The sequence below is a fragment of the Xiphias gladius genome, chromosome 17 (genome assembly GCF_016859285.1).
Source record: "Xiphias gladius isolate SHS-SW01 ecotype Sanya breed wild chromosome 17, ASM1685928v1, whole genome shotgun sequence".
Lineage (NCBI taxonomy): Eukaryota > Metazoa > Chordata > Actinopteri > Istiophoriformes > Xiphiidae > Xiphias > Xiphias gladius.
The window spans coordinates 16,448,597-16,462,730 of NC_053416.1; the positions used below are offsets into that span (position 1 = coordinate 16,448,597).

The window sequence follows — 14,134 nt, forward strand, 5'->3', positions numbered from 1 at the left end:
TGAAGGAAAGAGTACTGTGTGGTATTTTCTGCAACTGAAACAATGAACAGTTAAAGGAAAGTGCTGGATTGTACAGAAGTTCTGCACTTCGAGTAAAGGTGCTCTGATGTTAGAACCATCTGCAAACAAGAAATGTCTTGTTTGTGAGGGAGGTTTGTGGTGTGTGTGTTTTTTTTTTTTTTAATCCAGTAGAAAAATTGCCCTTGAGCATGTTAACCAAATGCAGTTGCATAAAGCATGTTTAAGGAACAGATACTTATTCAGTGTCATTAAAGGATACACTGAGCACAGCAAACAGTCAAGGGTCGTTGTGTTTATGACTGTCACAGGATGACAGAACATCGTGTGCGAGGTCGTTTGGAGTTTCGAGACAAAGTCTGAAAACATTTGACTAAAAGATGCTTTCATTGCTAACCATCACACCAAAAGATGTGGCCATGTCACAGCCTTGTCTCTAAGTTAGCATGTCAAGAGTTAATCAACTGCTCATTCCTGGCTATTGAGAACCTAAAGCCCATGTTCCTCGTTAACTTTTTATTGGAGGTAAAACCCATGAGCAAAATGTTATATAAAGCATCTATATAAAGCATATCAGTAGATCAATGAAAGATTTTAGTTTTTTATCCTCAGCAATGCAAATGATTGTTGTGACTGTATGTGTGTGTGAGTGTTTGCGGAGCAGATGCATATATGACCCCTCTGAAGAGCAGTCTTTTGTAGGTTATTCTTTACTCAGCTCTACAGACATTATGTCCACTGTTCATCTGTTTTCCAGGTCTGGTTAATATTTACCTTTTAAATAACATTCACATGACGTACAGTGATCAACACAGAGATATGGAGTCAACAGAAAAGAAAAAGAAACAGGATGTAACGTGCTGTCTGCCCATATATGGGTTAACAGGTGTGTTCCATCAGGGATACATAAAAGAGAAGTTACTGAAGCTACTGTACCACAATGTGCAACGTAGCCAATGCAGTTCTGTATATGCTGGTTTTCTAAATTCATTGTCGGGGGGTAAACTCCTGAGGAGCGAATGAAGAAACAAATTTTGCTTTTATTCACATTCAGAGGACTAGTGAGCAAAGGGAAAAAGGGTAAAAAGAGAAAATGGCCAATTTTATATTACGGACAGCTGAACCCAAGGATGTATCTGACATTCTGCGACTCATAAAGGTAGGCCAAATATTAAAGTCTTATATTTTAACAACTAATTATACATTTGAACCATCTGATGGCAGAGTTATTATCTCTGTTCTACTATTTCTAATTGTAGTTCCAGTAAAGAGCAGAATTCATTGGGTTTCTTGTTTCTTTTTGCCTTTTAGGAACTTGCTAAATTTGAAGAGATGGAAGAGAAGGTCAGGCTGACAGAGAAAGGTGGTACAGTTTAGTCCACATTATGTTGAACTATAAGCATATATTTACCTGGATGTTGAAAAAAAAAAAAATATTTTCAGTCTTCATACATTCTTCTAAAGTCAAAGTCCCACTTGCAGATCTACTTGAAGACGGCTTTGGGGATCATCCATTCTACCACTGCTTGGTCGCAGAGGTCCCAAAAGAGCAGAGCTCAGATGGTAAAAACATGTCTCTAACACAGAGTCATATTTCTCCCCTTCCCTTTAAATTCCACTCATGGTGTTTTGTTGTAGGGTACACTGTGATTGCCTTTGCCATGTACTACTTCACCTATGACCCTTGGATTGGAAAGCTCCTGTACTTGGAAGACTTCTTTGTCATGCAGGAGTTTCGTGGTAAGGTTATATGGTGGTGGTAAAGGTTAATAAGTTACAGATAGAAATGTTTTCCAACGTTGAGGGGCATTTTTACACACGCTCATATGAACTAACTGTTTTAATTGCATTCCGCACATATCATCTTGCACCAGGCCTCGGCATTGGTTCACAGATCCTGAAGGTTCTGAGTGAGGTACAGTCACCACCGTTGACAGATTCAACTTAATGTCAGCTGTACTCAATACTACATTTGTCCGTGTTTTTTATTTATTCTTTTGTTTTTTGTTCCCCTAGACGGCAGTGAAGACTCGCTGTAGTAGCATGCACTTCATTGTAGCAGAAAACAACACAAACTCTATTGAGTTCTACAAGCGGAGAGGAGCAGCTGATCTCTCCTCTGAAGAGGGCTGGCGTCTTTTTGAGATTGAAAAGGAGGACCTGCTGAAAATGACTGCCAAATAGTTTACTGTTAATTGACTTGATGTTGGTGATAGCAATAAACCTGTTTTGTTTTGTCAGTGATTTGGCACAGTCTGAATAAATACATTTACCAATCAAGTGTTACCTTTGATAATAAACAGCTTTTGCTCCTTTCAGTTAATCTAAAATTTAAAGATCTGCTGACGAGTGAATGTACATTGAACTTTTGGAATAACTACGCTAACTATAGTGCTGGCAGATATTGCTTCCTTTGAATTCTTTTTTGGAGGCCTGTAAATGTTAAATTCTCCAAAGATTTTAAAAAAGTTACAGAAAAAAAAAGTGTAATATTAATTAAATCATCATCATACCGTCCGTTTCATCTTGTGACTATTTGATTTTTACTGCATTTACAATAAATGCATTTTGAAATAACTTCTGATTGTAAATGTGGAATTTTTTTTTTTTTACTTCCTGACTGCATCAAAAGTTTTCATAATCTTGCTGTAAACACTACTGACTTACCTTTTTTTTGTGCTTTTTTTCTTTCAGTAATTAACTCGTGATTTACAGGCTTTCTTATTTAAAAAAATATTATTATAGTACTATAGTATAAAATGGAGAGAACCTACACTAAGAAAGTGTAGCAGTTGAGATTGTCATGAAGCAACCACTGGGTTTATACACCCAGGGGATGAAACTGATGAGACTGACAGTAATAGGGTTTTTCATTGGAAGCTAGTGGGCGGTTTGTTTAATTGTTGCATGCTCTCCGAGTGGAGGTCATAGTTTAATCACATTTTATTGACTACCTCACCGCTGCATACGAGTCTGCCATGTGTGGGGGTCCGAAGCGGTCCTCAGCCCGTTACTAGCCTACACCCACCTCTGGGTATGAACTCATTAGAATTAACACCACAGTGCACGTTTCGACCTAACCCGTTTTAACAGTGGTCTTCAGATTATGGCCTGTTGGTTCCTGCCGGTGTGATTTCCACCGCAACCCTTCCGCATTTTCCTGCCGCTCTCGGGCTGTGACGTGTCGTGCTGACGGCGGCCTCGGAGCTGGAGGAGCGGGGGGCTGTAGCATGACAAGATCTGGCTCCAGACGTCCTGCTTTGCTTTCAGCGGAGCTCCAGAAACAACCCGTAACCCCTCCTTCTCTGCTCCTCACCGGCCCGCCCAAATAACACAAAATTCCCGACTGAATCCTGCCCGAGTCTGGGGGAACCAGGCGGCCTGGGAAACCGAGAAACGGATAGAGGCCATCCCTGCAGCACAAATCTGGTACGCGCGTCGCTTTTGCTCCCGGGGAGATAGTTTGCAGAGCTATGTTTTCATTTGTGCACGTCTCTTTGTTTTTGCATGCATATGGTATTTTAATTTATTTCTTTATTCCTACTGAGAGGCCGCAAAGGGTTTGGCCTTTTCTTCTCAGGCCCAGGCCTCAATAGAGGCCGTAAATGGTAATTCAGGCCTATCCGGTTAGCTAGCCAGCCCTGCTGAAAGTAAAATGGCTTTTGTATTCGCCAGTCGTCGTTGGCTAACGTCAGTTATAACCGATTATAACACTTGGGGTGCAGTATAGCCGTCAGCAGGCGCGCAATTAACATTTCTCACCGCCGAGGAGTGTTTTCAATAAGTGTTCAAATTAGCATTCGTCTAGACACCAAGCTAACAAAATGGCGGACGTTGGTGTGCTGAAAATCGGTAGCAGACAAGGAGTGCGCGTTTAGCCCTCCTCCTGCTAGACTCATCAATGTAGACTTAACGTAACCTTCCTTCTTTGTCTCCTAGTTTTATCTAACTGCATGAATCCTGGTGCAATCAGCTGTTCTTAAATGTGTGGTTTGGCTGTGACAGTCGGACCTTGCGTTGCGTTTAATCGGTGCTAACGCATCTCCAGTGGTCAGTTGAAGACACTGCCGCTAATCATCTCATCGGGTTTTACACCGTTTAGTGTTGCAGGAATGATATGCGGGGTTGGTCCGATCACCCGATCAGGGTTAATGTGTTGGTGGCATTTTTCAGCACACTGATGTACTGTGTTGTGAGCCGCATCCCCACACACCGTTGTTATTTTTTTTCACCTTGGGGTGGGGGATGATCGTCCACGCCACTGTTTACATCTTGGCACCCCCCCACCCCCCAGTGTATGTGACAGCGAGGTTTCTGTCGCCTATAATCGCACCTTCATACCCATGATGAATGAAGTGTTTTTTGGGGGGGAATATTTGTTTGATTTTGGTAGATGAAGTAGTGATGCAGTCATGGCAGTAAGGCCACTGGTCATTTCACTTTCTGTCCTTTGCCGCAGACACAAACTAATACTGCAAAAATCAATTTCCTTGATAGTAATTTAATTGATTATTGAGCCCCCCCCCCCACAGTGCTTCAGTCAAATTGCCAGTGAGGAAAGATTTATGTGCAGTGCAGTTTTTTTAAATTTACTTTTATTATTTTATATCAGGTGACTTATCTTGTAGTTTGTATGAATAAAATGTCAAACAAGTGAATCTCTGGACAGAGAAACTTGTTCACTGCAGCAGCTAAAACAAGATACAACAAAGCACAATGGGATGTAAAACAGAGCAGTTAGTAGGGCTCCAAGAAAAGCAATTCTGGCAATTAAATGTATTGTATTAGGGTAGGGTAATGTATGAAAAGTTTGTACACAAGTACAAGTGTTTGCTGGTGACCAAAAAAAGTTAAGGTTTGGTACCCTGTTTTAATTCTAGTAGAAAACATCAAGTGTGCACACTGTTGTCAAGCCCACAGAAATCAATACATACAGTGTTTAATGCCAAACAATACTCTTTTAAACATGGCTATGTATTAATTGTTAAGGCGATGTACAGGCAGCAGTAGTTGTGCAACACGGACCCAATGTTCTCTCTGTCATGTGAATCACATTATAATATCAAATTAACAACACACACGCGCGCGCACACACACATACTGTGATTTTCAACAAGCAAAGGATAACAAGCTCATTTTAGCTTTTCCTGGGTGCATATAGAAAGGAAATTAACTTGATTCTGTGTAGGTTAACATACAATTTTACAATAATGTTTGATGATCTGTGTGATCTTGTTTGCTGTTTATAAAATTCAAATTGTTTCAAATCTCTTCAATGACCATGAACACAAATTGGATTTTTGCTTGCTTGGGTGCAGATTCAGTTGCTTGAGGTTCACTGTTCTAGCACACACAGCATATTGGGGGGGGGGGGGGGGTTCAAGACAGTTATCAATACGTTGTGTGTGAAAATGGACTTAGATGAACTGCAGTGCATTTGTCCAGTCTACTATGTAAGCATCATACTGAAAAGGATTACTTTACATATTGTATACATATAGAATAATGTATGAGGATATAGTGACAGACTGATTAAAGTTAGTAACAGCATGACAATTAAAAACTCATCTATCATTTGTTGAGATTACTGGGGTTTGCATGGTTCTTCTTTTTCCAACAGTTTTGGTCACCTAAGATCTAAAATGTTTATCATTTGCTTTCAGCTTTCCAGTAACAAATGCAGTGCGAGGACAATGGATGAGGATGTCACCAGGCTTTCAATACATTCTGAGGAGCCTAAAATAATATTACACGGATCGGGTAATTAGCCATGCTTCTATTAATATGTGGTTTTATTTACACAAAGTATGTTTTGGGTATCCGTGAAGTCTGTAAATAAATGTGGTGTTAGGGGTATTTAGAGAAGTGGGATTTTTTTTTGGTTAGCCAGATAACTTTGAAATATTCAAATGGTCTTATGTAAAATGTTGCTTGGAAGGAGACGTTTGTATGGTTTCCCAATGTCAGTACTAAATCAGCAACAACATTTAATGTACCATTTAAAACCTCCACACAAATAAACTGTTGGTCTTGACTGTTATCTGGTTAATTGGGCTATACTGCTTCTTCCAGATGAGGGTGGTGCCGGTGGGCAGGAGTTTGTTGTGGAGCTTCAAGAGACAGTGTTGGTGTCAGAAGGTGAGGGGGAAGGCATGGCGGTTCACAGGTTTGCCCCAGATGAGTTAGTCATCCAGGATGCTGTTGAGGATGTGGTTTCTGAGTATGTGCACTGCGATGAAGATGAAGATGTCGCTGTAGAAACCTGCGTGATGGCTCTGGAGGGTGAGGAGGAAGGTGTTGCCATGGGAGACATCCCTGAAGATGGGCTGGACCCAGAGCAGCAGGAGGACGACCAAGATGGCTGTGGAGATTATCTAATGATATCCTGTAAGTTTATTGCTCTGCGGTGCTGGTATTGGATTTAAATGTGCGACTGCTCCTCAGAAAAGCACACTTCGATCACATTTGCACTTAGTCACTTCATGTGTCTTGGGTGGGTGGGATAGCTATTTGATTTGAAAAAAAGCTAAGTGTAAATGCATTTAAGAAGGACGGAAATGTTATTGCTCAGATCACCTTCAGAGGTGGTTTGAGACACATTCTAGCCAGATACAGTTGATACACCCATGCTCTGTCTCCTCTGTCTTAATAATGACAGCTAAAGTTCTATTAAAATTACAGTGAATTTAACCAGTTCATTCATGTGTTTTGTATAGATATCAGATAACACTAACTAAACTGTTAAAGTTTCTCTTCTGGTGTTTTTGGTAGTTACCAAACAGAGAGAGAGAGATAATTTTTTTTTAAATATATATATAAAATATGTGGCTAAGTGTAGATGAAAGTGTTTTAAATCTTATATGAATTTATGCCTAGATGTTGATAAAGTTATACTGTGTCTACATGACAGAATTTTAATAAATGCTAGTAGTAGTTTTAAAATGATAAAGGCGAATTTACTGTGTAGAATGTTTAGCTCATACAAGAGCTGTGTAATGTATTTTAGTTTTTATTTGTATATCAAGGACAGCACTTGTTAATTTAAATCAATGTAGAGTAAACTTTCCAAATTTAGCAAAAATTAAATCTGCAGTTCCTGGGCAGGTTGATGTAAAGTATCTAATTACACCTCTGTTCAGTGAAGAAGTGCTGTTGATTTTTGTACGTTAAAGTAATTCAAAACGGTAACACTTTGTGTATAGGATATCGAGTCTGGCTACTGCCGATAGAGTGAAACTCCGTAGCTGTACAAAACTATTTTAGACCATAACAAATTACAGATGTCACATTTTAAACATCTTTTGATGCATAACCACATAATTAGCACAAGAAGACAGTTTCCTTTCTTTCTGCAGTAATTACAGCAGTTATGCAGCACTAACTGCTGTAATTATTGCAGCCCTATTGTGGATTTTCCTTGTCTAACTACAAGGAAAATCCAGTGGTACATGGTTCACTGTCTGAAGATAGGTATGAAAGTGACTGTCATTACCATTTAGTGATAGAATTTAATCTGTACTCAGTGTGAGCAAGCTTTGAGATTGTCTTTAGTCACTGATGCTTTAATAAAGGGTTACTGATCACATTTATGAGGCTTTGGGGTGTTTGAAATGAAAGGCAGTTTTAAATGTTGGAATTTAAATTTTTGATTTTCTGTGGTATTTAGAAAAACTGTAGTATTTATAAATTAGAACAACCTCTAAACCATTAAATCTTGAAGATAATTAATGATACTAGATGTCAGAATTGACAGTTATATCTATTGAGTATTCAGATAAACATATGCAAAAATAGAGAGTATTAATTGCGATCAACATCATAAAATTATACATATACTGAAATGGTAAAATTACATCCAATCTGCGTCTTTGTTGAATATAAATAGGGATAGAGTTTGCGTGTGTGTGTCTATGATATATAATATAATATAATATGTTGGGTATTATTCATCCATGTTGCCAGAATTTACACTGTCTCCAGCTTGTGGCTGGCAGAGGCCCCACACTTGCACATCTTTAATGAAATGTGGTGTGTGTGTCCCTCGCTAGTGGACGAAGCTGGTAAAATGGTGTCCGAGGATGGAACGGAGGTAACAGTCGAGGGGGCCGTGGAGGACCAGGAAGTAGAGAAGGATGAGGATGGGCAGGAGGTGATCAAGGTGTATATCTTCAAGGCTGATTCTGGGGAGGATGACATGGGTGAGTAGCAGTTAACCTTCAACCTATGTTAGACTATGATTTGACCCTTCATTATTTCTGAGTGCTAGAGATTGCCAAAGAATACACTATTAAACGTGTCTGTGACATCTACCACGAAGTACAAATAATAAGATATACTATTTCTTTATCTTGCAAAACCGTTTTTTGTAAATTGTATTGCTGATTAGAAGAACTTTCTCTTCGTTAAATGATATTGGCCAGTTGTAACGTTTTCTTTTGTTGAGCTGAAAAAGTTTGCGGGCTCGGTGTCCCACAGGTTGAAAGATATTTTTTGGCAGATTCGCAAAAAAGTGGCGGATTTAAAAGGTGTTTTTATTCTGCAGGAGAATCAGTTGACATCAGCGATGGAGACACAGAGAGTGTGGCGTTAACAGAGTCTTCGGGCCAAACGCTCAGAGAGAAGATGGTTTACATGTCTGTCGGGGATTCTCATCACAATCAAGGAAACCATGGTGAGTTGTCTACGTCGAAGGAGCGGGGATGACTGTCATCAAAACTAAACGTCAGTAGTTTTTTGGTTTTGTACATGTTGGGCTCATCTACAGGTGGGTCCAAGGTGACTGATGAGGTATATATGGAGGTGGTGGTAGGAGGTGAAGAGCCAGTAACTCACGACCGCTCGTATGACAGCGTGTCTCTAAGCAAGGACTTCATGCCTGTGGCCTGGGCAGCTGCTTATGGTCAGCACCCCTGTCTATTAAATTGCTTTTAAAACAACACTGGAAGCCTGTGCATCAACCACGTCTCTTGAGTGTCTTGGCTTAAGCTTTACAGTTGCTGGTTTTGTTTATTTTTGTGTTAAACATATTCTGTCGCTCTCACAGGTGCAGAGGATAGCGAGAGTTGTGAAAACCGCAATGGTGCAGCCAGTGCACTGCTCCACATCGATGAATCGGACGGGGTGGATGAAATCAATAGACAACGCAACAAGACCAAGAGACGGTCGGAGCCTCGACAGGTCCAGACAGGTAAGGGCAGCACAAAGGATACGGAAGTTGCCTCCTCAGGCCAGTTTTGCATTAAATGGTATATGCTTCTTCTGTCAGAACACCATAAAGAAGGCCTTTATGTCATAACTGCTACAGTGAAGCTTTGCAGTGCTCAGGAGTAGCAGAGAGGATGTATTGGGGAAAGCTGAAAATGCATTATCATTATAAATAAGTTGATAGTATTTTTATTTAATTGATCAATAACAAGTGCGCAATACATCTAATCATACCCCAGGATGATTTTAAATTTGCAGTTTTGCAGTCCCTATCTGTCGAGCGGTTGTCTTCCACTAGTTTATATTGTTGATTGCGCAGAATATTTGTAGATGCCCCTGCATTGAAACAATGTGATACAGGAATCCCTGTTACTCACAGTCAGTCATGAATACAAGCAAAAAATGTACATAATACTACTTTTTGCACCATTTAGTGATTTGTCAGCAAGGGTGTGTATTGGCAAAACATATTAAGCTGTTTCTTTCTAACCCCAACTGTGCTTTGTAGCAGCAGTTAAACTTACGTCCTTATCACAGCATTACCAGCAGTTTATAATGTGTTCCCCTCTGACAGTTACCTTATGTCGACAAGTAGTTTAGAATTTATCTTTTTATGCTAGCCCTCGACAAGATTTTGTCCCCTTTCAAAACAAATCTCCCACTGTCAGGTGGAGCAAGAAGAGAACTGCTCAGAAGTTATGGTTTTGAAAATCACCATGCTAGAATTCATGAAAGAATTTCGATAAAGCAAAACATAAAGCCAGGACTTTGGTGAACTTGTATCAAAGTTTTTTTTTAAACTACTTAAGGGAAAAAAAAAAAATTGCTCTGGTTCAAATACTGAGGACCTCTAGAATTTGCTGCATGTTTTGTGCAGCTGTACTCTGCTATCACTTCCTAGTAATTGTTTGTTTTTTCAGTTTTTCTGATTTTGGTTTTCAGTTTTAATATATTCCCTTATTCCAAATGGCATTAATCTTTTATTCTCAAGATATCTTTAGTGCCACTTGTGTTGTCAGTATGATCACAGAACACTTAACCTTACTGTTGCCTTTCAATGATCAAGAATTGAGTGTATGAGCACTGATGATATGTGGCTGTTTTATTTATTGATATATATGTTTTGCATATTTTAAAACCTAGGCCAAACACGTCTTTGATATCAAATGTTTGTTTGTTTGTTTGTTTGTTTTTTTTTGTTTGGGGACTGTTATTGGTAAAGAATGTATGGCCCCTCTTACCTTTTTTGAATGAATGAATGGATTTAAACACTATACTCAAACCTAAGATGACAAAAAGTTTACTCGACAAACAAGATTATGGCCATGTTGTCATTTCCCTCTCCCTCTTGTCATTATTCTCTCCAGCCATCATCATCGGTCCATATGGTCAGCCTCTGACAGTTTACCCCTGCATGCTTTGTGGTAAAAAGTTCAAGTCAAGAGGTTTCCTGAAACGCCACACCAAGAATCATCACCAGGATGTTCTGACCAGGAAAAAGTACCAATGTACAGACTGTGACTTTACCACCAACAAGAAAGCCAGCCTCCACAACCACATGGAAGTGCACGCTCTGAGCAGCAAGGCTCCCTTCGAGTGTGAAATGTGTGGCAAGGAGTTCCACCAGCAGGCGGCGCTGTTCTCTCACAGACTGCAGCACCACCACCGAGAGCCGAAGAGCCAGCCGCCTCCACCTCCCACCAAGATGCATAAATGCAAGTTCTGTGACTATGAAACTGCTGAGCAAGGACTGCTCAATCGACACTTGTTGGCTGTTCACAGTAAAAGTTTCCCCCACATCTGTGTGGAATGTGGAAAAGGCTTTCGACACCCTTCAGAGTTGAAGAAACACATGCGCACACATACGGGCGAGAAGCCTTACTCCTGCCTGTACTGCGACTACAAGTCGGCTGATTCCTCTAATCTCAAGACACACATCAAGACCAAGCATAGCAAAGAGATGCCATACAAATGCGAGCGCTGTTTCCAGACCTTTGCAGAGGAGGAGGAGTTAATGCAGCACGGACTAACACATGAGGAGAATAAGACCCACCATTGTGCCCACTGTGATCACAAAAGTTCCAACTCCAGTGACCTGAAACGCCATATCATATCTGTTCACACCAAGGACTATCCACACAAATGCGCTGTCTGTGGGAAAGGCTTCCATCGGCCGTCTGAACTGAAGAAGCACTCAGTATCTCACCGCACCAAGAAACTCCACCAGTGCCGACACTGCAACTTTAAAATTGCAGACCCTTTTGTTCTCAGTCGCCATATCTTGTCTGTCCACACGAAGGAGCAACAGGCCTCTCCTGAAAAGAGTGAGGGTAAGAGGACAGAGACGCACTCTCCTGTTGTGACACCTAAAAAGTCTGCGCCTAGTGGGTCCAGTGGCTCTGGCCCTCCTGCTAGAGTCAGTGCAGCCAGCTTAGCCAGCAGTGTGACTGTAGTTATTGGCAAAGGTCAGAAAGAGAGGAGAATTTACCAATGCCAGTACTGTGACTACAGCACCGGGGACGCTTCAGGTTTCAAACGACACGTGATTTCCATTCACACAAAAGACTATCCGCACCGCTGCGAGATCTGTTCGAAAGGCTTCCGACGACCATCTGAGAAGAACCAGCATATCATGCGCCACCACAAGGACGTGGTGCAGGCAGAGTGACTCTGACCGAGCCAAATATTGTGCCACAAAAAAAGAACAATGTAGAAGCAACCATCACCCCCCAATCACTGCACCCTCAGCACAACACCTTTCACATTGAAATAATGTGGTTTGTGTGCGTGCTGCACTTAGTCCGCTCTGTTGTTTTTGCTCTTTTTTGATCCTCAGCCTAATGTTTGTTCAGAAATGTATACACATGTACATAACATTAATACTCTGTCAAAGTTAGCAACAGAACCCCTCTGTAGACTTGCACTTTTAACTGCATGTCCCTTGCTGGTGACAGTGTGCATGGCAGATTGTGCAGATGTCTCTTTGTAGATACACATTTTTGATTTTGCAGGCAGCAATCAGTTCTCAGTCACAATGGTCCTAATTATTTGTCTCAAAACTGAAGTGTAGTTTGCAAAACATTTGCGTTATTTTGTTAAAATGTACTAAACGCACAGTAAGGATTAGCAACCTGTTCCCAGTAGCACTTGCCATCTTGGTTAAGATCATGTTCAATGCAGTACTCAAGTCATGTATGGTAATTGTGAGTGTGCGTGTGTGTGAGAGAGACAGATGGAGTTAGTGACAAAAAAAGCATCTGTTGTGCTTCCTGGTGCTCTGACCCTCCCACTCTGTAACATAATGCTTTTTGTTGTGTTAACAAAAACACAAAGCCGCCAGTGTACAGCACCCAGAGAAAAGAAACAATCATTCTTAGTTCTGTCAACAGGGGTCTGCAATCATTGAATTAACACAAAATACACAGCGAAGTAGTGGATGTATCATGGTAGTGAATAAAAGTTCACACATGCACCTGTATCGCAAATGCGATCATAACCCCATCACTGGATTATCACATACTCGTCCAGTATTTCTGTTTCAAGTCAGTTAGTGTACTGTAAGTTGTTCAGAACAAGTGCCCAAAGCAGCAGAGATGAAGCACTGACTGACTGTATTTTTTGTCCAGTAATGCTACCTTGAGAGTGAAATCCCATTAATTTGAAAAAGATTTATGTTATGAGAAAATGTGTGTATTCAGCATTATTACTGATGACAAGCTGTTTGTACAGATGGTTTCTTTATCTATGAACAAACTGGTTTTTCACATGAAATGACAAAATATCTCTTAAATCACAGAAAAGCATAATCTACAAGCATCAGTATGACACCAATACTAGGCTGGGTTAAAAAAAAGTTCACATCAGCGTCCCAATATAACTGTCTGGCCTAAGTAGGAATCGTACAGTATATCTGGTGCTTCTGCTATGAAACGATGAACTGAACTCTTTATTTTTGCCAACACGGATGTACTTTTGCCAGTAGAAAGGGAAAATTATCTTTTTAGACGCAACTTCAGAAGACAGGTGCTGGTGGTGTACTTGTACTATGGCTTTTTACATTTTTGTTATCACCTGTGATTATTTCTGTTTTTATATTTATTTCATTTACAAGTTGTTGTATAGTTAAGTGTAACTAGACTTCTATGGGACGTAAATTATTGTTTTGTATACAAATCTGTACAAAGCGTGTAGATGTAAACACTTGATAAAAAGGAAATCTGAAATGTGTTGTTATGGATGTACTTCAGCGTCTTTGTTAAAAAAGGTAATAAAAGCAAGTATTTTAGCCCTTTGTCTTTTATTTGCTCACATTGTAAAAGTCCCCCTCTGCTCAAAAATGTGTTTTGCTTATTGTTACTTCTCTTGGATGTTTGGCTTTCACTGTGAAGAATGATGCATGAGCAGAGTTTGAGACTGAGGCTGTTCTCACAGTTGTCTTCTGAATATCTGCTCAGCCTCAGTCTGAATTTAAAGGTGCCCTGTGGAGTTCTTATAAACAAACATGTTTACATACTCACAAAAAAAAAAAAAAAAACCATACTGTGTGTCTCTGACAAACGTATTGAATCCAGGTGTCTTCCTCACAAAACATCTGCAAAGCCAAGTTTTCTTAAAAGTTTTGAAACCGCAATTGCTTACATCCTTGTTTACAAGCTTGGAGTCTTCATATTTCCTGCCTTTGTTGGCGCATTGCTGCATTTCTTGGTGTATTACCACATCCTGTAGATCATTGAAATAGTGTGAAACCCTCGGCGGGAATGTGTATCATGACATGCACGTGCACAAGCATGTGTGTCCTTGTATGCTATATGAGACTATGTCAGCACACAAAAAAAACAACTTGATAGTGCTACTAGAGGACAAAAACGCCACAGGGAACCTTTTAAGACAAGTACGTACAAGCATGTGATAC

The 14,134-nt window shown here is 40.3% G+C and overlaps 2 protein-coding genes across 5 annotated transcripts; both read left to right on the forward strand.

The window, feature by feature from the left end:
• Positions 1 to 729: 729 nt before the first annotated feature.
• Positions 730 to 2,549, forward strand: LOC120802680 (diamine acetyltransferase 1-like). Of its 2 annotated transcripts, XM_040150751.1 has the most exons (6): positions 730 to 1,177; positions 1,330 to 1,381; positions 1,501 to 1,581; positions 1,657 to 1,758; positions 1,893 to 1,933; positions 2,035 to 2,549. In XM_040150751.1, the coding sequence occupies exons 1-6, from the start codon at positions 1,112 to 1,114 to the stop codon at positions 2,200 to 2,202; spliced, it is 510 nt and encodes a 169-aa protein (XP_040006685.1). In that variant the 5' UTR covers positions 730 to 1,111; the 3' UTR covers positions 2,203 to 2,549. The 2 variants fall into 2 exon arrangements, with proteins under 2 accessions (XP_040006685.1, XP_040006684.1); XM_040150750.1 differs by having other exon boundaries at positions 1,501 to 1,758.
• Positions 2,550 to 2,980: 431 nt separating this feature from the next.
• On the forward strand, positions 2,981 to 13,507 carry LOC120802609 (zinc finger X-chromosomal protein). 3 transcript variants are annotated; one of them, XM_040150598.1, is made up of 9 exons: positions 2,981 to 3,447; positions 5,682 to 5,778; positions 6,091 to 6,156; positions 6,277 to 6,405; positions 8,067 to 8,216; positions 8,561 to 8,689; positions 8,783 to 8,917; positions 9,062 to 9,205; positions 10,590 to 13,507. In XM_040150598.1, exons 2-9 carry the CDS (start codon positions 5,712 to 5,714, stop codon positions 11,888 to 11,890), a joined length of 2,121 nt encoding a protein of 706 aa, XP_040006532.1. In that variant the 5' UTR covers positions 2,981 to 3,447; positions 5,682 to 5,711; the 3' UTR covers positions 11,891 to 13,507. The 3 variants fall into 3 exon arrangements, with proteins under 3 accessions (XP_040006532.1, XP_040006531.1, XP_040006533.1); XM_040150597.1 differs by having other exon boundaries at positions 6,091 to 6,405; XM_040150599.1 differs by lacking the exon at positions 8,783 to 8,917 and having other exon boundaries at positions 6,091 to 6,405.
• The last annotated feature ends 627 nt before the right edge of the window (positions 13,508 to 14,134 follow it).

Coding starts and splice junctions, on each gene's coding strand:
- LOC120802680 (XM_040150750.1), top strand. CDS start 1,112: ATGGCCAATTTTATATTACGGACAGCTGAACCCAAGGATGTATCTGAC. Junction 1,178..1,329: donor ACATTCTGCGACTCATAAAG/GTAGGCCAAATA, acceptor TTTGCCTTTTAG/GAACTTGCTAAATTTGAAGA. Junction 1,934..2,034: donor TCCTGAAGGTTCTGAGTGAG/GTACAGTCACCA, acceptor TTGTTCCCCTAG/ACGGCAGTGAAGACTCGCTG.
- LOC120802609 (XM_040150597.1), top strand. CDS start 5,712: ATGGATGAGGATGTCACCAGGCTTTCAATACATTCTGAGGAGCCTAAA. Junction 6,406..8,066: donor AGATTATCTAATGATATCCT/GTAAGTTTATTG, acceptor GTCCCTCGCTAG/TGGACGAAGCTGGTAAAATG. Junction 9,206..10,589: donor GCCTCGACAGGTCCAGACAG/GTAAGGGCAGCA, acceptor TATTCTCTCCAG/CCATCATCATCGGTCCATAT.